The 25,509-nt window shown below is 37.3% G+C and overlaps 1 protein-coding gene across 6 annotated transcripts in view; it reads left to right on the top strand.

Moving 5' to 3' along the window:
* Ctnna3 (catenin alpha 3) overlaps positions 1–25,509 on the top strand; it is a 1,515,753-nt gene that overhangs the window by 1,343,802 nt on the left and 146,442 nt on the right. For all 6 annotated transcript variants that reach the window (XM_042266693.2, XM_042266694.2, XM_076557108.1 and 3 more), the window contains one exon: positions 12,089–12,181. In XM_042266693.2, coding sequence (XP_042122627.1) covers positions 12,089–12,181 — 93 coding nt within the window. The remainder of the gene's footprint in view (positions 1–12,088; positions 12,182–25,509) is intronic.

Genomic DNA, 25,509 nt, shown 5'->3' with positions numbered 1-25,509 from the left:
ATATGATGCTTCCCCATGACTGATTAGCTGTGCTAGCTGCTGTCTGTCTTCCACTTGATGTTTGGAATGTACTTTAATAATCTTTATAGATCTTCCTACTTATATTTCTTATTTCACAGCCCTTTGAGATGCAATGAGTCACATTTTGCAGAATAGGGGATCTAAAATAGTAATTATTAAAATATCATGACTGATGGCCCCTTACCCATATACATCATGTGGGACAAATCTTTTAACTCTTTGTCTAATATTATTTCTCTAAGATTCTGATGATATTAGTTAAGCATAATAAATAAAATTTGCAACTGGTAACATTAGAATGGAAGAATAGCTAAGATTCTTTTTTACTTTAGCCAAAACCTTTAATAATTTAAATCAGAGTAGACTTGTTTATTAAATACTTATCTTTTAACACTATATTAAGTAATAAATATTATTTGCTATCAGTACTGTCTAATGGCAACCCCCAAATCTCTATAAGTTAGGCACATCAAAATTAAAGGCATTTAGTATAGTTACCCAAAGTTACTAAATCAGTCAATAGTATAGCAGGATTGGACTTTGGTAATTATCCAATCTGGTGTAAAAAGTTTTAGTTTGTTCCTACAGTTGTTATTTAGGATTGAGAAATGAAAAACAGACGATCTTTACTGAGAACTTGTTAGGTGCCCTGGGCCATTGTAAAGGTGACTGCATATGGAAATGAAGATGTGCCATTCAATATGTACGTTCAGGATCAAATCCACATTTATCTCTGGAGCTGGTGATATGAATACCTTAATTAGGAAGAGATAAAACATACATAAGGATCTTTTATCTGCACAGTTGCCAGGGTCACAGAATAAATGTTTTCTAATGTAAGGGAATCCCTTGAAGTTCAGCAGTATCTAGTGTTTCATGAGGGCTTTGTTCATTGACAAAATGTGTGGATAACTGTATTAATGGGCATATAATTGAAAACAAGAGTGAAAACCTAGATTCAATGCCATCTTTCGCAGGAATGCTGAACTAACTTCTTATTCTTACACTTGTTTTTTTTTTATTTTATTTTTGTTTTTGTTTTTGTTTCATTATGTAAAGGATCTGGAGTTAATGATTAAAGGAAAAGTTTCATTATTTAGACAGCTTAGTTTTAAAGTAGGGATAGAAGGTAGGTGTATCACTATGAAAATATACCTACTCATGCATAGTCTTCGGTATTCTAGAAAGCCTTGATACTTGCTATGCTCTTTGCTTTAAAATAAGCTAAAGCAATGTATGCACCTACACATAAGAATATTATCTTAGGGACAGGTTATAGAGCATGCAGAAAACAAAAATCAAACCGAAACCTTTGGAATTAAACTAAAAATTTCCATTATATGAATACCTTCCCAGGAAGGTCTATGTAAAATATTTGAATAATTCATCAAATATATACAAACAGAATTTGATCATTGAATAGTTTCACAATCTCATATAATTTATGACAATGTTTCAACACCTGACAGGCTGCACTTCATGTTGACTATTCCCTAAATATTTTTTAATGTAATCTGTAACAATTCATGCTTTCTTGCCTTATATTTTAATGAAAGCAATATTTGACATTTTCAGATTTAAATAGAATAATAGCACACAGCAACTGATGATAATTAACTCAAGCAAATTTTCTTATCTAGAATGTGGCATAATTTTTCATCTTGCCATGTTGTTAACAGTGATATGCTTCCAAAGTAAAACTGTATCTCTTATTCTAAGTTGATTTTAAAAGAAGACAACTTTTCAAGAGACTAGATATAATTCCTTGTTTCTTCATAGTTGCATAAGCTCTTCAGAGAAAATAGCAGACCGAACAATGTTAGGTAAACCTGAATGGAATAATAAATTGCATTGAATAGATTGAAGATGTATATTAACAGTGGAATTTAGAAAAAATATAGATGACTCCAAGAGCAAAACTAATTTCATTTATAATTAATAGTATATTAAATGTTCCCTCACTACAAATCTATAAATTTCCTTTTTTTAAAAAATAATTTTTTATTTAAATTTTTTTCCTTTTACATACCAACCCCTGTTCCCCCTTCTTCCTCTTCTCCCGCTTCCCCTACCTCCCCCCATCTTCCCAGTAACAATGTTCAATCACCAATGAATTTAAAATCAACTTGCATTGCTTCAAAGTATTTATTAATTAGAAATCCTTGTTCTCAGCTCTATAACCTTGGATCATATAGTGATTAACACTTACATGTTAGATAGTCACATAAGGAAATAAATCTATAGTTCTACTGCACTGTTGAGATATAATTAACATTAAATAAATGTATTTAGAATATGTCAGCAAGCTTTTTCATAGGCATAGGTGTCTAGGCATACTTTCATAGGCATAGTGTGAAACTATCAGTGCCTTAGGAATGTACATGAGAAGTAAAATCTTTCCCATGTCACTTCATAACTTGATGTTGCCCTTAGCTTCTAAGCAACTTCCAACTTAAAATTTCCAGTCTCTTACATTAGTGGAACTATACAGGTTTTGGGCAATTTGACTGAACATAACTGTTTTTTGAATCACATATTATTTTAATAAGCAACCTATTCTATTTTGTAGGATGTTATTCTAGTAAATAGATATGTAGTTTATTAAATAATTTATTTTTAAGTTTATTAAATTATTTCCCAGTTGATTCTGATCTGAGTTGGTCTTGGTTCTTGGATAGTACAAATCAACCAACGATGAATACTTGTGAGATTGTATGTGACTAAGATTCACCTTATTTTGAGCAAATCTAGAACAATGAGATGACTGATTGTCTTCTCTGTACCTCTAATAAACGAAAAGACACATGCACATTTTTTTGCAGGATGATTTTCCACACTGTGTTTGTCTCTCTACCTGTCCCAGTTCCACTGCTTGGGACAAATCTCTCTGGAAATACCACAAACCATGTCCCAAAAGCCAATTTCACAGCCACTATGAGTGGCTACAGTCACCCATATCTTACACCATGATGAATTCCCTTAGTTGTACAAAGAGGCCATTTAGTTTGGGGACTTAAAAAACATCTCTTTATACAACTTGGGGTTGTCCAAACATTTTCGTTGTTGTATTCTGGTGTTGTATTTCATACCCGAGCTGCCAGCTTGCTCTACTTACTTCTGGCAGTGGAGGGAAATTTTATATCCCATAAAAGCAAATTTCAATCCATGAACCCTGAATAATATGTCCAGTGCCTACTACTGATCTGAATTACTGTTTTACTGACCATCTCCATACTAATGTGTGACTTTTTTTTATATGTCTCGATTTTTTAACTCAGGAAAGGAGGAATGTCAGGGATGGATACCCTGCTTGGGAGTGTGGCATAGATGAAACACAGCTGGCGTTTTGAGCTTTCTTACCGGGCCTAGGATTTCTTTGCAAATCTAGATGAATTGGGTTAGTGCGATTGATGTTGTACCTAGCATCTTAATGAATTCTGAAAGTAAAAGGTTTCCTGAATGCTAAAGAATATATATATCCATAGTGGGGACTCTAAGATATAACTCTCCATTCCTTCACAATTGCAGCTAGAGAATATTTTCCTAAACCCACTTTCCTGAATGGTGAAACTGATGCAGGGAACGATGCAGTGACTGATCTTACAAATCCACAGAACTGAGAGGACAATGCAGTGTAGACTTGGGGAGGGGTTGCCTGTGGGCGGGTGGGGGGAGGGGCTTCTTTGCCTCTGCTAGTGTAGCCCCATTTAGTGTCTGCTGTGATCATGAAGACACATGCTGCACTTTCCCCAACATTTGGGGTGCTCTCTCTGTGCTTACATCAGCTCCTACCATGGAGCATTAACAGACACATTGCAAGGTGCCATGGGGTCTTCCTCAGTTCTTCCAGTCTTACCCCTTTTAAAATTCCTACATGTCCTTGAAATGGCCTGTTGAACCTTAAGCAGATTTTCTTATAATATTTATTGCTTTTTTTTTCACCCTGCCAGTAAAAGCAATAAATGGGCATTGTAAACATTTAGAAACAAATCAATTTCAAAGGACAAAAGCTGCATGTAATATTTCAAAGCTCATAGACGATAATTACTGAAGTCTATTTGATGTGTTTTCTTTAAGCTTGTTGTCAGGATACACATACACATCTACTCACTTAAAATGAAATGATACCCTGGTAGGGGAAGGAGAAGTTTCTATTCCCATATTTTGTGATACTTAGAGACTCTAAATACTTGGCCTGTTTTATTCTCTGAGAAATTGTTTGAGGTTCTCTCTGTCTTCACTCATGTGAATATCTTATTTTAATATCCTAAGCAAAATCTGTAGACATTTAAAATCTGGTAAACTATCTTACACTGTTTATTGCAAAGGAAAAATTTAAAAAAAATCAACTATTCAGTGTTTATTTGGTTATGGAGTTTAATGCAGAAGATAAGATATTTTTAATTTTATGAATCTCAGCCCAAAGTTTTATTTTCCTCTGAGGAAACTGCTTTCTCAACACACTAAATCTTGTTCAATGTCACAAACTATTCAGAAAATTTTGTCCTCAAACTAGATATCTATTGGTCATTGTAAGTTTTCATCTGACTGTAAGAGTTTTAGCACTTCCCTATATTTTCTATTAAAATTGTAAATATGTAACATAAACCACAGCCTTGTCCTAGAATGCTTTACGTTCTTTAGTTTAGCTCATCAATATATGTTAATTTGGATTAAATTAAAAATAAAAGGAAAGAAATGACTTGGGCAGTTTTCAGTGGATTTGGTACACAGGCTATGGGTGAAAGTTTAATTCATTTTTACCTTGGTGTGTGTTAAACCCAGGGAACTAGTCTGGGAAATAAACAGATTTTACCAGCAGCCTTTGGGGGAACCTGCTCCAAGACTGCCTCCAGGATATGAAAAAAAAAATTCCGTGAATGCACCTAGAGTTAGACTTTCTCTACCTGAGGGGTAATAAGGAAACACATATGTTCTGATAGTAACTTTCTCTTTTTATTTCATCTTGAAAAAATTCTCTTCCTGAAAATCTCTCTGTTTCCATACAGCTATATCCTCCACACAGCTACATATTCCACACATCTCTTCTATACAGCTGTACATCTCATCTACATAGATCTCTCTTATTCTGTCCACACATCTCTCTCTCTCTCACAGCTCTGTCTACCCTCCATAGCATATATCACTCTTCTACACACACTTCTCTCTGCCCTGCAGCATTTCTCCATTCATAATTTGCATTTCTCTTCTACATCACTCACTCAGTCTTTATTCATTCATTCTTCACTCACTCACTCACTCACTTCTACATCACTCAATCACTTACTCACCCACCCATTCATTCTCTCACTCACTCACTCTTAGCTCTCTGCACACATCCTCTCTTCATAGCTCCACAAAGCCCTTCTGACAGCAGTTCTCAAATATTGCTCTTTCTATAAACACCTCCTTCAGCTGCCAAACTCTGGACAATTTTGAGTCACATATACAAGGTCTGACCCATTCTAATAACACATGATAAGTTACACAGTTTCTCTCAGGCTAGGGAGGTTGTGCTGAATGGGCATGGAGAGTAAAGTAGGCATATAGCTCTGAGTAGTGAGCTTTCCCACACAGAGAGTGACATTGAAATTCAGGACTTAAAGAGTAAACAGCTAGTTGGCTGAACCTTGAGGTTAGGAGTACATGTAGAAAGCCAGTTGCTGCAGGGAATTTATATCTTAATGTTGTCAGCCTGATTTTGGTTCAAAAAAAACAGACACCTGGGGACTTGCCCTTGTGCAATTTTTCTTCAGGGACAACTAGTCTATTTTGGATTTGAAAAGGCTGACTTTGTAGCTGAGAATATTGTCATTTTCATATGTCAGTCTGAGTAATGAAAATATCCTAGTATTATTTCTATTCGTCAAAATTAAGCAGAGATCATCTTCCTGAACATCCATAGCTATATGTATGCCCCAAAGATGGAATATATTCATGAGATAAACACACAAGCAGGAAATACCTATAGCTGATTTTAGAGAAGAAATGTAGTGGCACATGAGAAAGTTACAGACAGAAGCAAATAGTCATTCACAGTCAGCCACCCCACAGTCTTTGCCAAGTGGGGCTCCCCATCAGAGAACTATTCATCTGGTGAGTCGACTTGTTGAATATTTTTTGTTACCTGCTGTATACTCCTACAACCTCCAGCAAGACTTTCTTCTCAGTTCAGTTTACAAAGTTATATCTAGTTATAGGGAGGCAGCAGTGGATCAGTGAGGAAAGCCCGGGTTACATCTCTAATATGTGGCAGAAGAGGGAGACTTGAGAGAAATCACTTGTGATTCTCAACCTCTCCAAATCCCTGGCCTACCTTGTTCTGTAAGTAGCATATTCGTGCTTTTGAAGCTCTCTCTCTCTCTCTGTGTGTGTGTGTGTGTGTGTGTGTGTGTGTGTGTGTGTGTGTGTAGATGTGTAGGCATATGTATGAGTAGAAGTGTCTGTGGAGGCCAGAGGTCTCCATAGGATGTCTTCCATAGGATGTCTTCCACTTTCCACTTTATTTGTGTGAGACAGTTTCTTGCTGAATTTGGAGCTCAGCAATTTCACTCGACTCTCTGGACAGGAAGCCCAGAACTCCCCAGTCTCTCCTTTCCCAAACTATGGATAGCAGAGGTATGCATACCAGATTTAGCTTAGGTACTAAGGATACAACTTAAGTCCTCATGCTTTCGTGGCAAGCACTTTCCTGACTAGTGCATTTCCCTAGCCTCCCTAAACCCTTTGTAAAGCACACAGCACTTCTTAAGTCTCTCAAACTTATCATGCAATTGTGACTATCATGTCACAAGGTCCATGAAATAGCTTTTGGGCCCAGTTTTGAAGTGGCCTTTATTAGCTGTGTGATGTTGAATTATTATCTATTAAATATAAGGATTGGTCTTCTCTACTGTGATAATAAAATAAGAAGAATTAATAGGATGTTAATTGTTAAGAGTGACTGAGAAAAGGAATATGGCATTACCAGGCTTCATTTTGCTGATGAATTATACATGAAGAGCTTAATTAAACATGACTGCTTCATTTTCTTAATCCAAAGAGAAGAATGTCTAAGAGCTTGGTTTGAATCTAGAAATTTCTACTATTTGAACTTTCCAAAAATATACTTTCACCCAAACCTTATTATCTTTCATGGTTTCATTTGTCTTTTATGTCTTTATTTAAGCTTCCAGCTGGACTCATCTTGTGACAGTTTTCATGAATTAGGAATGTTCCTCTTAGGATCTGAGCTACATTACAGGCTCATTTGGTAACTGAATATGGACGGTCATATTGATGATGTCACTTTCATTTATGACCCTACTCCTGAATTTATGTGTGCCTTCTGCAGTTGTTGTGTTTTGTTGATATCTTCTGAGCAGAGGAATGACTACCCACTAGCTTCCTGATCCAGAGACTGAGGCTGTGATTTACCCCATGTGTTTACATCGTTACCAGGATCCTCAAAAATCCTTATGTAGAACTGAATAATTGTCATTATTCCTTACAATGGGTCAGAATAAAAGAGCCATTGGGGCAGTAGAATTGGGGAACTGTGTCAGGGAGGTCACTGGTTTGTTGAACATTAAGGAAAGTTAAATTTCAACTTTTGGGTCAGAGGTATAGAGTTTGTCAGTTCCTCCCTCCCTCCCCTCCCTCCCTTTTCTTTCCTTTAATTTTTCATCTTTATATCGTTGTTTTGTAGCTCTTTAGTGAACATCAATTTTCTTTCTGAAACTTTAGATTTATGCCTTTGTGAGGTTTGGAAAGATGAGTTTCCAGTCATAAGACCATTCATTCACGTCACTGCAAATGCAAAAAGAATAAATGAGACAATGTTAAACAGTGATAAAACACAGAACTTCCCAAGAAAGAAACGTATCTGTCCTTCCGTCCATCTATATATCATCTACCCATGTATATATCCATAATTTATTCTGCTCCTAAAGTTTTAGTGTCCACTCTACTGCTTCCTTGCTATCTCAAATAAAATTCTTAAGCGGCATGTTTTCAAGTGTCGTACCTGATTATTTGCCCTCTTTTACATAACTAAGATTCAAGGAAAATAATGTCAATTTAAAATTATAAACAATATTGACAGTTCAAAATTTCCTATTTACTGAATAATATTTAAGTACATCATCTTATTTTGTCTCTGAGATTACCCTGAGGTATTAGGTAGTATGTTTACTGTATCATGGCTATGGAACTTAAGCTTACTTCAAGTCACTTTTGGGCTCCCTAAGGAAAGCTTTCAATAAGCAAAATCTGAGAGGTAAATATAAAATTAATTTCCTGAGTTCTGATATAAGAAACAACTAATTAATACCTAGAACTGTTAAAAATTCTCTGGACAATTGAGCTGCCTTTGTTTTGTTCAGATTTAGATACAGTCCACTTAAGGAAGGTAATTCATCCCCACCAACCCTTAGAGAACATTCTAAGGTAAATCCTTTACCAAAGCCACTTAAAAAGATTGTCTTAATCTTAAGAAAAATTAAACTTCAATTAAAAATCCCCCTCACTTGCTTCCATAAGAAAAACATTATATACAGAATTATATTAAATCCTGTTTAGCACAGTCATAATATGTAGGTGTAATTATACAAATATAACTACAGGTGTTCACTAACCACCATGTCCACAGAGCATGCTATTTGTGGATTGTGAAGTAAGAAGTATTTAGTGGGCCGTCCAGGTCACAGTCTGGAAATAAATTTGGATCAAATTGGAAGCATTGAAGTTTACATAAAAATTTTGTGAAAAATAAATTGGAGTTATATAGCACAGGAAGAAGAAAACAACAGAAAAGCAATCTTATTATACCACAGCAGGTTTGTCCCTTATAGAACCTTAGTACAATTGAGCTGCACAATACCCTTTGGGCTTAGGTAATATGACCTAGATTCTGGTCTGAGGAAAGCAAATTTTTAAAAGGTTTACAGAATGGACAGTGTCCCTCATTGGATGGCCAGAATTCAAATTCAGATTTGCATTATTCAAAGTTACTGGGTTGTTGTGCCCTACATCATTATTATTTTGATAGTTCAATCTCCTGTCACAGACTGATAATTGAAAACACATACATTTTTCCCATATGGTGTTGGTTAGTTTTAACTGTCAACCCAACACAAACTAGAATCACTTTGGAAGAGAGTCTTAATGGAGATTATTTAATTATTGATATCAGGTCAGCCCATGGGCATGTATGTGGAGGAAATTTTTAATTGTTAATTGATGTAGGAAGACAACACCCATTGTGGGCAACACTATTCCCTAGGAAGGTGGTCCTGAAGAACATCAACAGGGAGAAAGATTGCTGAAAGCAAGCAGGCAAGGATGCATTTACTATGTGTCTACCTTGGACTGAGGATGTCATGTGATTTATGTGAGTTCTTGCCTTTAGTTGCACAGAATTGGAATTTCAAGGCACACAAATGCTTTTCTCCTCTCTGGTGCTGTTGCTTTCTATCAGGGTATTTTATCACAGCAACAGAAATGAAACCAGATCACATGCTAAGCCTGTGTTCTACCACTGAGCACACCACCAGCCTCCGAAATTCCAGATTTCTAAAGTCATTAGTTGAGAAGAACTCTATTTTCAGAGGTTATTATATATTGTATCCCATCAGCCCAATCTACCCTTTTTTAAAAAATGCATTTTAATCTTTCCACAATTTGCCTTCATAGCTGAAAACGTTAACAGGTGTATCCCTGAAAACGGTTAAAGAATTCTTCTTTCTTGGCTTCCTCTTAATTTAAACTGTTTCACTATACATTTAACTTTCTATTTTGCAATGCCTTCTAACCTCTTGCCTTCTGGAATGTGACATGTGTGTCAGCAAGTGTTTTGAACACTCTCCCACTGATTTTGTTCGTGTAGAGAAGAGGTCAATTTTGGTGGCTTTGCAAGAAAAATATTAGTTCCATGTTAGAGAAAAAGAAAGCACAGAAGTATGTGAGTGTAATTGGTAGACTTATCTCTTCCAGCAGCAAAAATGGTCCTTGAGATTTCTGAAAGCATAGTTTTTTTTAGTTAGTTTGCTTTATTTGGGACTTGTTTAAATGTTGGAGTGGATGATGGGGCTATGTAGCACTAAAGGATGAAGCAACCCAAGTCACAAACAAAAGGCATAAGAAACTGATCACAGTGGAGGCATCAGACAGTCTTCAGTCAAAAGCAACAGATACAAGAAAGGGGATTGGATCAACAAAATATATTCATGTATCAGGAGACTCGCTGGATCTATCAAGGAGGGAGGTAGAAAATGTGTTTTCTCAAAACTCCCATGAGACTTCACAAAATGGCTAAGAGTAAAATGTGTGGTTTTTGTAGAAGTGGCATGGTGTTCAACTCAGGCTATTAATACCTGGGAAGAGAGAATCAATTGCTCCATGATCATTGTTACTCATAGCCACAAAAGGACTATGGATAGATAACAAAAGCTGAGCACACTGGAGGCCTCAGTGAAAGAAGAATATTAATATCTGCTAGCAGTCAGATGAAATAAATATAAAGGATTCTGTGGTGAAGCAATGGGGGGATGTGTTCATTAAAAGTGTCTGAGAACAAAGACCATGCTGCTTAAAGACGCATGAGATGATAAATTCTCTCGAGCCAATAGTGAATGAGAGATTGATACTTTATTCCACTATACCAACTAATAATCACCTGTCCCATCTTTAGATTGGTAGCAAAGGAAGGAAGACCCTGGGCAATCATGACAATGTCCAGAATACTGTATAATAAGCAAAGTTTAAGGAAAATCAGAATTGGTTGAAGGAGGTCAGTCTTCACTAACCATGTTTATAGAAGAGACACAGTCTCAAGGCTGTCTTTCACTTCATTTTGAATGATTTTGATAAAAAACAAACAAACCTAGATTGTTCCTAGATTGGACATTATGGCTTTGTATTAAACCCATCATGCGCCAAAGCTGTGACTGTGTAGAATGAAAGAAATATTAATTATTTGTACGTATTTCTATATGTATTTGTAGTAAAGACAATGGTTATCTTTAAATTATTATTTTGATAAGTGCAATCACTTGATCCTTACCTCACAGGGTAGACCATGCAATCCTTAGCTTCCCAATTTAAAAAAATAAAAAGAGCTAAAGTAAGATGAGCTATGACAAGGGCACATGAAGAAGGTGAGGAAAACCATCTCAGTTATCCAGTTCTATCTGAGATTTCCTGAGCAAGAGCTGCCTCAACTGATACTGAAAAACTGAGAATGGACATTGGCTAACTATTGACAATACAGGCAGACATTCAAGTTGTGTTACTTTTCATGTAAGCTCCTAGAAAATGCTGTTTCTTGATAGTTGTAGCGGCATCTGATGGTTTATTGACCGAATGAAACTTGTCTGACTTGAAAATTTATTAACTCTAAGCAACTTGATTTAGAGTAACCATATAGTGGTTGGTCAAATTACTTTGCACTGACTGCCAATCTTCCATCTGATCACTAATTTTTCTTCTATTCCACATTTATTGGAATATAATTTATATACAATAAAGCTCTTCATTTTCAAAGCAAAAGTTCAACATTTTAAGTGAATTCATATAGTCTATAGTGATCATCACTCTCTAATTCCAGAATTGCCAGCATCCCAAAGAGCAAGTATGTACCCATTTAACAGTCATTGCATCTTTCTCCCATAAAGTACTAGTCAAATTTGTTTCCAGTGGATCTGCATATTCTAATAATTTCGTGTCACACTCTATTACTATATGATTGACATCTTTCATATAGCATGATATAATCAAGGCTCATCTACTGTGTAAGATGAATAGCTATTTGGCTTGTCAGTGCGAACAAATTATTTTCTACTGTGTGGATGGACAATATTTGTATACACATTCTTCAGTAGGGTTGTTTCCACTTTTTATCTATTACAATGCTGGTATGAAAACGTTGAGGTCTTTATTTGAATCACTGCCTTTCTTGTATGCCTAGCTGGGGTTGGATTCTATGATCAGATGTTACTTCAACAGTCACCTTTCTGAGGTCCCACAGACTCTTCAAAGTGATGGTAACATTTTATAGGCTCATCAGCTTTGCTTTGCTTTCTTTTCACAGACTCCAGAAGAACTGGAGGATGTTTCTGACCTTGAAGAAGATCATGAGGTCCGGAGCCACGCCAGCATTCAGACAGAAGGGAAAACTGACCGAGTAAGTCATCTACAAAAGAACATCTTTGGGCTGGGAGTAGTCCCTGTTAATCCAGAAAGCCTCTCATATTGAGACACTTGGATCTGGATCTGACTTTCTGAAGCACAGAAAGGAAGGCTCAGACTATGGGTATAGCAAGCTAAGAAAATATTTTCTGTTTTGAGAAATCAGAGTGAGGGCTCTAATGTCTGGTAAGGGATCATTCCAAACTGCTTTTGATTGTATAAAAATCCTATGAACATGAAAGTGAAAATGTATGCATGTTTGTTTAGTGTAGAGAATAGGATCCAGGATTTTGTAAATATACTCTGAAATAAAAGGAAACAAAATCTCCTACTGAATCAGTAATAGGGACTTTTCTTCTTATCTTTAGTGCTTTCTTTTGTGCCTCCCTCAAAACACACACACACACACACACACACACACACACACACACACACACGCGCGCGCGCGAAGTTATTTTTCTCTAAATTTTGTAGTAAGAATAGTCCATGTTTCTCTTTCATCTGAGTATAAATTGTCCTGAAAATAGATACCATTCTTATATCGTCAGAAAATAGTTGATAATATACAGGGTAGAGACTCCATCTTGAGATTCAGATTTCTGCTGCTACTTGGGTTGTCAATCCTCTTGAAGTTAATTCATGCTAGGAACTGTCTAGAACACATAGTATCTAACTGTTATTTTCTTCACATCTAGCTGCTATCATTGTTAGGGGGTGGAGTCATAAAAGTAGCAATAGAAGAAGAAATGTATATTTTGCTGAAGATAAACTCTGCTCTAGTAGCTGGGGGAGTATATTTATGTGACTGAAATCAAGGTAGGTCTCAAGGCTGACAAGCCACTGCTATAAGGAATTTCATTTAAAACAAAGGGAATATTTTGCATTTGGATAAAAATGACTGTTTTTATATTCAGGCTTTATACAACTAGACAATGAATTCTTGGTTTAGACCCTTAACAGAAAGACACTTCATATTTCTTCATCTAGAAAACGAGGATTAGATCAGATATTTTCATGTTTCCTTAGTAACTCCAAATAAGATGTCACATAGTAGAGTGTTTTATAAGCCTTAAAGCTGTATAATGAAAAGGTAAATCTTACCTTATTTCCATTTGTCCTGGTTACTAGCCATTTAGATGATCCTGTTGATCTTCTTCCTGGATCTCTCATAGGTCTTTCATAGGAATGTTAGCACTGCTTATAATTTTAAGATCATCTAGAAATTTCCCTGGATTGTGGATTTTCTTCCATCTGTATATAGTCCCATAACAATCTAGTTTCTCTTCAGTAAATCTGTGTGATTACCTCACTGCAAACAGTAACAAGACAGAGCACTGACCATCAGATCCACTGGAAGCAAAATTATATTTCACCTAATACCTCTGTTGCTTTAGCTTTCCACTTTGTATATTCCAAATGACTCAGATGTTCTTCCTGTCTTTCCCTGAGCCTTACCTATAATTATGATGAGGAATTCCTTTGGAAAATGCTTAATCATTGTGAATCATATATCTGTACTTCCAACCCTTTGTGTTAGGTATTAACATTCTTCCAATTCATTCTTCACTAACACATTGGATATTCTTAAGTATAGTCCAATGGCTCCCCTTTGGAACTGACCTTAAAGGTCTGTAGCAATGTATAGCTTGGTAATATTTCTTTGGGTCTATCAGCTCTCATTTCTTTCCTGACTTATTTTCCTTCAGCTGCTGGGATGGTTGCCATAATCTAGTCTCCCAATCAACTACCTTCTATTGCTATGTTCTGCTTTGGTGGGTGTTTGGGTACAAGAAATAGTAATTTTGCATTCACTTTATTAAATCTCATATTCACTTTGTAATATTTTGATATTAGCATCTCAGCTTAACTAAAATTAAGGAGGCATAAACTTACATAACTGTCTTAGTTATTTTTTGATTGCTGTGAAAAGAAATTATGACTAAGGGAACTTTTTTTTTTTTTTTTTTTTTTTTTTTTTGGTTTTTTGAGACAGGGTTTCTCTGTGTAGTTTTGCGCCTTTCCTGGATCTCGCTTTGGAGACCAGGCTGGCCTCGAACTCACAGAGATCCGCCTACCTCTGCCTCCCGAGTGCTGGGATTAAAGGCGCGCGCCACCACCGCCCGGCCTAAGGGAACTTTTATAGAGGAAAACATTTAATTGGGTGCTTGATCACAGTTTCAGAGGATTAGTCCATGACCATTCTGGCAGGAAGAACTCAGACATGGTGCTTGAGCAGTAGTTGAGAGCTTTACATCCTCCTGATCTACAGGCAAGAGGAAGAGAGTGAAAGACTGAGCCAGGCATGGTCTTTTGAAGCATCAAAGGCCAACCCCAGTGACACACTTCCTCTAAAAAGATCACACCTACTAACCCTTCTAATTCTTCTCAAACAGTCCCACTCTCTGGTGACCAAGTATTCAAATTTATGAGCCTATGGGAGCCATTCTCATTCAAATCACATTCTACTCCCTGGTCCCCTTAGGTTTATAGACATATCATAATTCAAACTGCATTGAATCAAACTTCAAAAGTCCCCATAATCTTTCACAGTCTCACCACTGTTTAAAAGTTCAAAATCCAAAGTCTCTTCTATGACTAAAGGCTATCTTTTAACTGTCATCCCCTGAAAAGTAAAAACAAAAAGCAAATCACACACTTCCAACATAGAATGGCACAGAATATACATTAGTATTCTAAAAGAGCTGAAAGGGGCATAGTGAAGAAAACTGGACCAAAACAAGACCAAAAAAAAAAAAAAAAAAAAAAAAGGCAGGGCAAACTCCAAATTCTGCATCTCCTAGTGTTATGTCAAAGCATTGTTCAAATCTCCCACTCCATCTAGCTTTGCTGAGTGCAACACACTTTATTTTTTTCTTGGACTGGTGCTATACCCCATTATCAGCTCTCCTTGGTGGGTATCCCATGGCTCTGGCATCTCTAACATCTTGGGTTCTCCAATGCAATCCAGGCTTCACCTTTATAGCTTCAAACAATAGCTGCTCTGCGCCTTTATGTAGGGACTCCCCTGTCATGCATCTGACCCCAGTCATTATCTTTCCTTAAGCAAGGAGAAGGATTTCACAACCTCTTTCCTACAGTCTGTCTCTAGATCCAGAACCATGTGGTGGAGGCTGCCAAGTTCTGCTTGCTGGGGCTGGAACCTGAGCCCCTCCGTGACTTTTATTTGCATCAGTTTCCAGTTGTGGTTTTGTTCCCTCCTTGATTTCCATTTACATCGTCTTCCTGTTGTTGTTTAGGCCTAGAAACACCTCAGGCCTTTTCCTTTCACAGATTACAGGATTAGCTGGGTGGGGTCTCACCCTGAGGTTAATACTCTTTTTAGTCCATTTAGCATCAGGCTTTTATTTAAACTATTCATCTCTTTGAGTACAAGCCTGGGCTCCAGCATTACATTCCCTGGTGCTCCTTTTCTCCTCAAATTGAATAGTTTGTATTTCTCTTTGTCTCACTTGTTCTTTTTCTTTGTAGCTCTGCACAAGATGGAATACCCATAACCACATGACACAGTCAATACTAGGCTGTCTTGAAATCTCATTTGCCAAGGACATTAATCTAAAATTCTTCAATTTAGCCTCTGGTAAAATTTTAGTACAAAGACAATAAACGGCTACATTGTTTTGTTTTGGCCAAAATAGCACACAACTAATCTCTAATTATTTGTCCCTCTGAAATCTCTTGAACTGGGTTACCAAAAACCAAATCACCCTTAGCATTATTGTCTTCCATGTTCCTACTAGGATGGCCTATTTATTAAGTCCAACTTAGGATCATATCTTTCCATTACACTCAGAATTTTTGCTTGTTTTTGTGTCCATTAGACTGTTTTTTAAATGCATTTGATGAACACCAGTACTTTGGGAAAATGTCATAAAATTCATCATGGATTTTTCTGAGAATCATTTGAACACTTATACCATGCTTTGTGTTGATTTCCTCATCTCTGCAAAGACAAATGTCTAGATTCCTTCTGTGGAACCAAAATAAGACCAAAATGCTCTCACCCCAAAACTAAAGGCCTAAGACTGTAAAGGCCTAAGACTGCTCCTTTTAGCTACAGGCCATAAGTTACTGGAACAGGCCAGAAGTTACTGAGACCAGTCAGTTCAGATTCCAGAAACCAGGAAGTGTAAAAGTACAGAGTCACAAGGTAATCAGGAGGTAATGGCTGCCGGACTATGGAATGTCCTCTCCCTAGCCCCCTAGGCAACTGCTTGACCATAGAATGTCCCAACCCTAGTTTCCATAGTGAAGGTAGTCAGGAGGTAATGGCTGCCGGACTATGGAATGTCCTCTCCCTAGCCCCCTAGGCAACTGCTTGACCATAGAATGTCCCAACCCTAGTTTCCATAGTGACTGGGTAATCACCAGATGGGGGGCAGCCAATGAAAAATGGTGGTGGGCAACTACTTCCTTAGAAGGAAAACTGAATTGTGATTTCTGGAATTCCTAGACACAAGCCAATCAGAATTGTACCCGTACTAGCACCCCCTAAATGATGTAACCTTGTGATTTTTCCCTTTAAAAACTGAGCTTGCAGACAGGTGGGCACTTCCTCCAGCTTCCACTGCGTTGGATCTGTTGGACGAAGTCCCTGCCTAGGCTTGTATTGCTTTTGGATATCCACGATTAAACCTTGCTTTTGCATTCCGGCTTGCTCGTCCTTGGTGGTCTCTCTGGGGGTCGCGATCTGGGCACAACACTTCTTGTCCCTTGCATGATGAAGGACTCAACATTTTTTTTCTTCTTATATTATGCATGCTCTGTTATATTGGACATGTACTAGAACCAATTTCAGACACTACTTAGGCATTGAGTGACAGTTATTTATTATCATTTTATTTTCTGTGTTTCACTCCTAGTAGCTTTAGCTCAGCATCATCTGTTACAGCTGTCATCAGCTGCAAATGCCATTGGGTATTGTAAAGGTCTATAACTAAAAATAACGATTCAGAGTCGGTAGACAATGAGAGACAAATATTAAATGACCAATAGTGTAGGCCTTATAAAGTGGCAATTGAGCGCCAAGCAAACATGATTATCCCAATATTGAGCATGGGAATTCTCTGGACCAACAGTGTGATTATATCTACTGAACAAGTTCCACAGTGGCACAGGAGCTTAATTGTATAATAGATTTGCAGAAGATTGTTCACAGAGATTATTGTTTATTCTGTTCATTCTTTAATTAAATATAACATACGATTTTTCATCTTAAAGTCTCAAAATGAAAGAGGCATGAAAATAGATTTCTGTTAAAATTTATTATAGACTTACTTCCTAAACTTATTATAGTAAAGCTTTTATGAATCCACCTTTTCTTAAGGTTAAACTAAATCCATGATAAGTTATATTTTTCTATAAACACAGCAGTTCTGAGCACTGAGTAACATATTGAAGTCCATACAGCATCTCCAAGTTTGTATCTCTTTAACAAAAGACTTGGACTTTGTGTTTATTATTATTCTCTCCTTAATTTGGAAAGTTGAGAATGAGATTCAAGGAGTTTAAATAGTTTATGCCAGTCATGTTGATCGTGACAAAATCACAGGTTTTATGGTCTCACATATACATGCACACTTTCTAGAATAGCACATTTACTATGGCAGATGACTCAGGATAGAAGTGATAGTACAACTGTCCACTGGGAAAATGATTTGTGAAACCCAAGATCATGTCATAAAATCATACCTGTTTGAGTCTTATGAGTTTCTAAATGTTTCAGTCCTAGATCTTCCATCAACAGGAAAATTGGTTTGTTGACTCATATTCAGCATCTACCTGGTAAAGCCCAGTCACTCAGTCTCCTGTGGTAGATTACGTCCCCTTGATAAATGAGTTTTAGGCAACTAGAGTAGGATGGCAGGGCATTTTGTTGGGAGTAAAACTCAAATCTCCCAGCGTGGAACTCACAGAGGAGAGGCAGTTATGTTGCACATGACCTCTTAGTGTGCTGACTTTTTGTTTTGTTTCAATAATAGAAAAAAAGAGAAATCTAATTTCTCACATAGTTCCCTGATTTATCTTCTGCCATGGGGACAACAAGGGCAGCTAAGGCTCAGGAAATTGTCTCAGCATTAGTAAGAGAGCAGCTGAGAGAATGCTTCTCAAACCCTCTCGGTACAGCTATGTATTTAGAGATGCTCAATAAAGTGAATTGAAAGAGTGTAGAGATTGAAATGTAGGGAGAAGGGATCCAGCTTCTCTCAATGCTGACAAAGTAGAAGTCAAGAGTATGGTACTGAGAGTCACATAAGAATAGATTCAAGTCTTTGCTATATTACTTACAACAATAGACTTTGAAAGCATTTTATTTCTGATGCTCAGTTTTCTTATTTGTAAAATTATAACAGTATCTATTTTGTGTGAATTTTCAAGAATAAATTAGATATGTGAGAAATTAATTCAGTTCTTAGCACAGAGGATATATTCTATCAATTTTTATTTCATGGTATTCTGATAGTATAAGATTCAATAATCTTCCATAATTTTACTTCTTGAGGTTTCATTGACCCATAGCTGAACCTAGCCAAAAATTTTAAATGGACATTTCCAGAAATAAACCACTCATACATTTTTAATTATATGTGCTCACTATTACTCCATCATACATGGGAGTTAAATCACCCTTTGTTCAGCCCATCCATCCTGTATACACACCATTCCATCAGCCACCATGTCGTCATCTCAATTCTCAGGTCAATTTTATGGTATTCCATTCCAGCCTTGTGCTTAAGTTATCATTATTTTATTTCATATTGGTCCAAAGTTACAAAAGTTGCAATACTGGCAATTTGAGCACATTGCTACAGGTATTCTATTTTGTTGCCTGGTAACAATCCATTTAATTAATAAATTCAACCTTACAATAAGGTGTATGCATAGGAAAAGCATATATAAATACAAAATTGGATACCGTGTATAGCTTCAGGCATCCATTGGAACACATATCCCCTAGCTAAGGAAGTACAGCAAGACACTTGGTTTCATGGTCCTGAACATTTTTGACATCCTAGATACTCTGCTACGAAAAGTCTTTTGAAGTGTTTTTTTGTTTTGTTTTGTTTTGTTTGTTGTTTGTTTGTTTCAAAAGGGAACAAAATCAGGAGACACTTGAAGAGTTTAAAAGGAATTTGCCTTTGATGTGATTCCCAATGATACCAGAACACATATGTTTACATAGGTAACATGGAGCTAAAACAGAGACCAGTCAACTCTTTACACTAGAGTAAGTCAGAGAATATAATCCAAGAAATGTCAAGTTTTTGCATTTTCAATATTGATTGGAGACCTGGTCCTGTCATCTGGGAAAGTAGCTTGATGATCCATGAATTCTGTCTTCATCAGAAGTCTCAACCACCTTTGCAAGGGTACGTTTACAAAAAGGGAGAATTCACAAATATATAACCTCACAAAAGTGGTGGAGTGTAGCTGGAGTTTTCTCGGGTCCTGCTTGGCCCACAGTCATGACAAATCTCTCTCACCTGCCAGTCCTGCAGCCTCTCAGACCCAACCCAGTAAACACACAGAGACTTATATTGCTTACAAACTGTATGGCCACAGCAGGCTTCTTGTTATCTAGTTCTTATATCTTAAATTAGCCCATATCTATTAGTCTATAAATTGCCACGTGGCTCATGGCTTACTGGTACCTTACATCTTGCTTTTCATGGTGGTGGCTGGCAGCATCTCTCTGACTCAGCCTTCCATTTCCCAGAATTCTCCTCTCTCCTTGTCCCACCTATATTTCCTGCCTGGCTACTGGCCAGTCAGTGTTTTATTTACTAGCTAATCAGAGCAGCACATTTAACATACAGAACATCCCACAGCAGTGTATAGTTCCAGCGGAGACAGGAAAGTCTCATGCTGGTGTTCTCAATCACCTCAAAGTTACACAGATGTTGAATTCCAATATTTTATGATATTTACAGATTAAGAGAAAGAGATAGGAAATCTCATCCTGGAACTGCAGGAATAGTTTTCTAAGGAAAACATTTAAAAATGTTAATTTGCTCCATCCCAGCCCAAGATTGCCCAGAGTTACTTCCCTCCACCCACACAGCTTAAAAGCCAGTAAAGCTTAAAGTCTGCCCTGTCTCCTACAATTAAACCAGAACATGACTGCTTACAGATAAGGGTTGGTAAAAGGAGACTCATTCAGTAGTATTTAATGCAGCCAGAGGTTTTTTTGAAGGCACCTGAAGCTGTGGTCTCTAATTACTAGAATTGTTTGTGTACATGAGTAACAAAATGAAGCACTTACATTTTTAATTTCAACCATTGTCAATTCATCTTTTGGCATGAAGTCCTGCCACTTTTGAAAGGGCTCCCAAACCATATAAATTGCAGCAGCCTTTATTTGCGAGTTTATCGCTTATTTAATATTTACCCACGCCCAGGAGGATATCATAGTTTGTATACCTACTCTGCTTTAAAGAAAGATCTTTGAGGCCATTGAACCCATATAAGTTCTATAAATAGAAGCAAATTAAGAAAGAAATGAGAACAGTTGCCTAGGTTACTGGGCACAACCTCAAAATGTCAACAGCAGCAAATGAATTGGAGCATATCAAATCTTAAAATGATTCTTGGTGGGTTAAAAAAAAAAAACTGTCGATGTTCACTGCAAGTTCTTGCTAGTGATAACAATAACTACCTCATTATTGCTTGTCTACAGGCAGTTAGCCGAATGTCCTCCACTATGAGAGTATGAAAAAACCTGCCACGGATGGATGGTTTACTTAAAAAAAAGAATGGAATGGTTTTAATAAGCCCTATTTATTATCAGAATATGCTTTCAATATAAATGTATACTGAATTACCACATAGCACATGAAGAGTTGTGACCTCATTACTTGCTTCATGATATAATTTGGCTTGGGTTATTATGAAAATCAGTGCAAGGAGACCTGGGTAAAATTACATGATGCAGCAGCCCTTCCACAGAAGGCTGTGACTTTTCTGATCATGAGTGTCCTTCATCTCAGATTTCCTTCAGTCCATCACTCTGCTTTTCTACATCTTGTATTTGTCCTAGAATTTCTTGTGTACGCATGTGTAAGTGTGTTTGTTTGTATGTCTGTATGTCTGTGGATGTGTGTGTGTGTGTGTGTGTGTGTGTGTGTGTGTGTGTGTATGTTATATGCATATATGTGAGGTTCCATAGGTCACCTCCTCAGGTGTCATCCAGCTTTAACTTTAGAGACAGGCTGTAGTATTGTCCTTGAGTTTACTGAGAAGATTTGGCAAGCTGGCTACCTGCTGTCCCCACTTTCCCAATGTTGTGATCTCAAGAGGGCACTATGCCAACCAGTTTTCTTGTGAGTTATGAGGATCAAACTTAGGTCCTTATGTTTGCAAGGGAAGCACTTATGGACTTATGTATTTCACCAGGCCCTTCTCGATATTTATAAACGGTAGGTTTGATGGAACCTCTGTTCTGTATTTCAAGGTTCTCCAGTCCTTTCCATTTTTCCTAGACATTCTCATGTAGTACTGAGATTTGTTAATACATTAGCTCAGTGCTCTGGTGCCATCTTCTCTCATAGACCCTTCCTACACTTTGACACAGGCGTGGCTCTTTGATGGCTCATAGACCTGTGTGATACTCACTATTTCCAAGGTTAATTGCCTCAGTATACCTAACAAGTTTACTCAAAATATGTAGTCCTATGGCATTTTAAAAATTCAACAACTTCTGCTCTAAATCAAAGAGTAATTTTGTAGTCTTTCCAATGCTTGTCTTAAAATGCATTCTGCTTGTCCTGTTCTCTTACATTTTTCTAGACTTATCTATTATTTCATAATTCCTGCTATTAAGAACTTGCATCAGGAAAGATTTTGGCCTAGTTTATTGTGATAGGAAACCCAAGTCAGAATGCAGTCCTTGTTCAACTGTACTTAAAAAAAATACACAATGATGAATTATCTTTCCATGATGAAATGTGCCTTCTGAAGGCAGGTTCCTACTCATCTGAAAAACTGGGAAAATAAGAGAGAATCTAGTTTGACTCGATTTCAAATGGATGGTCCCCACCTTCTAGAAAAAGACATTTTATAGGCTATAAAATGGGCAAGAAGCTTTTAAAAAAATTTGCTTCTTAAAGAAGCAAAGAAATAATTTACAGTCCTAAATGTTGTAAAGTGGATGTTCTAAAAAGTGGAGGTAGAGAATCCTGTTGTCCAATGAGGAATTATTGAAAGTTCATTCATGCTCAGGGGAGCATTAAGGATGTTGTGCTCACCTCCTTAGTTCAGGTACTGGCATTTATCACTGCATTCTTGCATCGGGTTCTGACATCGACTCCTGCTTCCACTTTTCCCTCTCATTTTCTCCCTTAAACAAACATGATGTTTACAAAGGCATATAATGTTTACTGCTATGGTACTTTGTAATTGGCCTACATAATTTCATAGGAAGGGGCACTATTAGGAGGTGTGGCTTTGTTGGAGTGGGTGTGGCTTTGTTGGAGGAAGTGTGTCACCGTGGGGGCCAGGCTTTGAGATTTTCTATGCTCAGGATACTGCCCAGTTGACTTCCTGTTGCCTGCAAGATGTCAGACGCTCAGCTACTGTCCCAGCACCACGTCTGCCTACAGGACATCATGCTCCCCAACACGATGATAACAGACTGAACCTCTCAAACTGTAAGCAAGCCACCTCAATTAAATGTTTTTTTTTTTTAAGAGTTTCCATGGTCATGGTTTCTCTTCATAGCAATTAAAAGCCCTAAGACAATCACCACACTTTAAAAAAAAATGAACCTGAATCTGAGTGCCATTTTTTTGCTGTTACCATTACATTCAGTTCAATATTGCCCCGCGTGAAGGAGCTTTAGAATCTGTGCCTGCTTCTATCCTCCACATATTCGTATTCTCGTTTCTCTCCAGACCCATCTTATTCTACCCCAGTTACTATTATGCTTTTGTCTTCTTCTCCACCATTTCTCTACTGTTGAGGATCACAGTCCATCAGCACCCTTTTCCCCCTCATCAGTAAATACTTATTCTTCAGTAGGGTTCTACATTGGCCCAGAATTTGGGGAAATTTCCTATCTAATGGTCTCTGTCAATCATGCACCAGTGACATAAACATTTCACAACCTGCCATAACATCCATTGTTCGTGTGGAATTTTTCATACTGAAGTTTGTCCTCTGACTTATGAATTTGGAGTTCAATCTATTAAGCTATTGGTACAAGGAAGCATGCTTATCTCAGTTCTCTCACATTTCGGGTGTTAGGCTACTGTGTGTTACACATGTATCTTGTGATCTACAAAGGCTGACGTGCCGTTTGAATGTGACATGTCTCCCATAGGTGCATGTGTTTGAATACTTGGTGCTCAACAGGTACTGCTGTTTTGGAAGGTTATGGAATACCTTTAGGAGCTGAAGTCTTGCTGGAGGAATTAGGTAACTGGCACAGGCTTTGGGATTATTTAATGATCCCACTTCCTGGTTTTTTTTTTTTTTTTTTTTTTTTTTTTTTTTTGTCTTCTGACAGAAGAAAGTAACAGATTCCTGCCAAACAAGCTTTGACTCCCATGACAAACTTTATTAACTCACCTGTAAACCAAAATAGCCTTTCCCATTTTAAGCCGTTTCTTAACAGGCATTTGGCCACAGCCACAAGAAAAGTAATGGATACAGGTGGTAAGGAAAACTTCCTCCTGAGGTGTCTTGTTTTCAAAAAAGCTCCAGTCTCCAGTCTTACAGTGCAAGCAGGTCTTCCTTCCTAACAGTTTACGTGAGCCTGATCAATCTTTTTCTAAACTGCTAGGACACTACTCTAAAATAATGAATGGCTGCTTACAACTTATGCCAGGAAACAATAACTACTGTGCCACTTTGCCAAACCCTTCAGGTGCCTTCTTATTCCTGGCTGTGTAAGACACACAGATCTGCAACATTCTTTCTTCAATTGGAAAATAATAAGTCTTCCTACACACAGGGATACAATATGATGTTTTCATGTATTCATTTACAAAGTGGGATGATTAACTCAAATTGTTTAGCAGGTCTGCCACTCAGTCATTATTTTTGTGTTGACTTTTAAAAGATTTACTCAACAGTTTTGAAATATGAAGTGCTTAATTTAAATGCAAACCATTCTCTGTAAACACACACACACACACACACACACATTATTGCTATTTTCTAATTGAAACTCTGTTTTCTTTGATCAACATCTTCCCAGTCCCCACCACTGATCCTCCCTGCCTCCAGTGAGGACTGTTCTATCCTATGTTTCTGGGAGAGCTCCACTTTTAGATTTTACACTCAATCAAGATTATGTGGCATTTCTGTACTAGCTTGGTTTGCCTATGGCCAATTTTGTTTCAGGTGACAGAGTTTCCTTCTTTTAAATAGCATGCCATTGTATAAGTACATACGTTGCATTTTCTTTGGCCATTTATTTGATACTGTGCCCCTGATCCCATACCTTAGGACTTATAGATAAGTGAAAGTGGGAATGTAGATGGCTCATGAATTTAATTATTTTAGATGAATTTCCAGAACTGAGACTAAGGTAGGATATATCAACACTGTTCTTAATTTTCCAAGGAAACTCCATGTTGTTCTCTTTTATATACTTCATTAGTTTACAGTCTGTTTATAGTACCTAAGGGTTGTTTCCCCATACCTCTGCCAACAATGTCTTTAACTTTTTGATAACAGTCCTTCTGACAGGGGTAAGGGGGTAGCTTATCATGTCAGAATTTAGTTGAGAGCCAAAAATCCTGAATATTTTGGTACCTTTTGGTATAAAATTTTCATGTACCTCTTGGCTATTTGTTTGCATTCTCTGGGAAATGTCTGAGTCCTTCATTTTTTTCTATTGAGCTTTTTGTTCCTAACATTAATTACCTTTTTGTCATATGCATTATTGGCAAATATTTTCTTCCTAACTCCGAGTTATCTCTTATTCTCTCCTTTGCCACGTGGAACTTTTTAATTTGCTACAGTTGTTTCTGTTTTGTGTTTGTTGCCAATGCTTTGGTACTCATGTTTCAGAACCCCTTGCTCAAAGCAATGCCATAGATTACTTATGCTTTTTTTTAATACTAGGATATTTCTTTATATTGACATATTTGACCAAAGTTTTTGATGTAGATGTGTATGTTCCATGTTGGGGTCAACTGCCAATGCCATCTCTCGGGAAATGGAGAGAAGCAAAGTGGCAGAAAAGGCAAGTGGATTTTATAGGACAGTCAGCAGCAGGGTGCGGGGTTTTGAGCTGATAGGGGCTCTTCAGTTTGACTGGGAGCGAGATTTGCTTCCAGAGGTAGTTGACCTCAGTGGCAG

Source organism: Peromyscus maniculatus, chromosome 21 (genome assembly GCF_049852395.1).
Source record: "Peromyscus maniculatus bairdii isolate BWxNUB_F1_BW_parent chromosome 21, HU_Pman_BW_mat_3.1, whole genome shotgun sequence".
NCBI lineage: Eukaryota > Metazoa > Chordata > Mammalia > Rodentia > Cricetidae > Peromyscus > Peromyscus maniculatus.
Note: the sequence above shows the minus strand (reverse complement) of the source record. Positions and strands in the feature narration are given on the sequence as shown.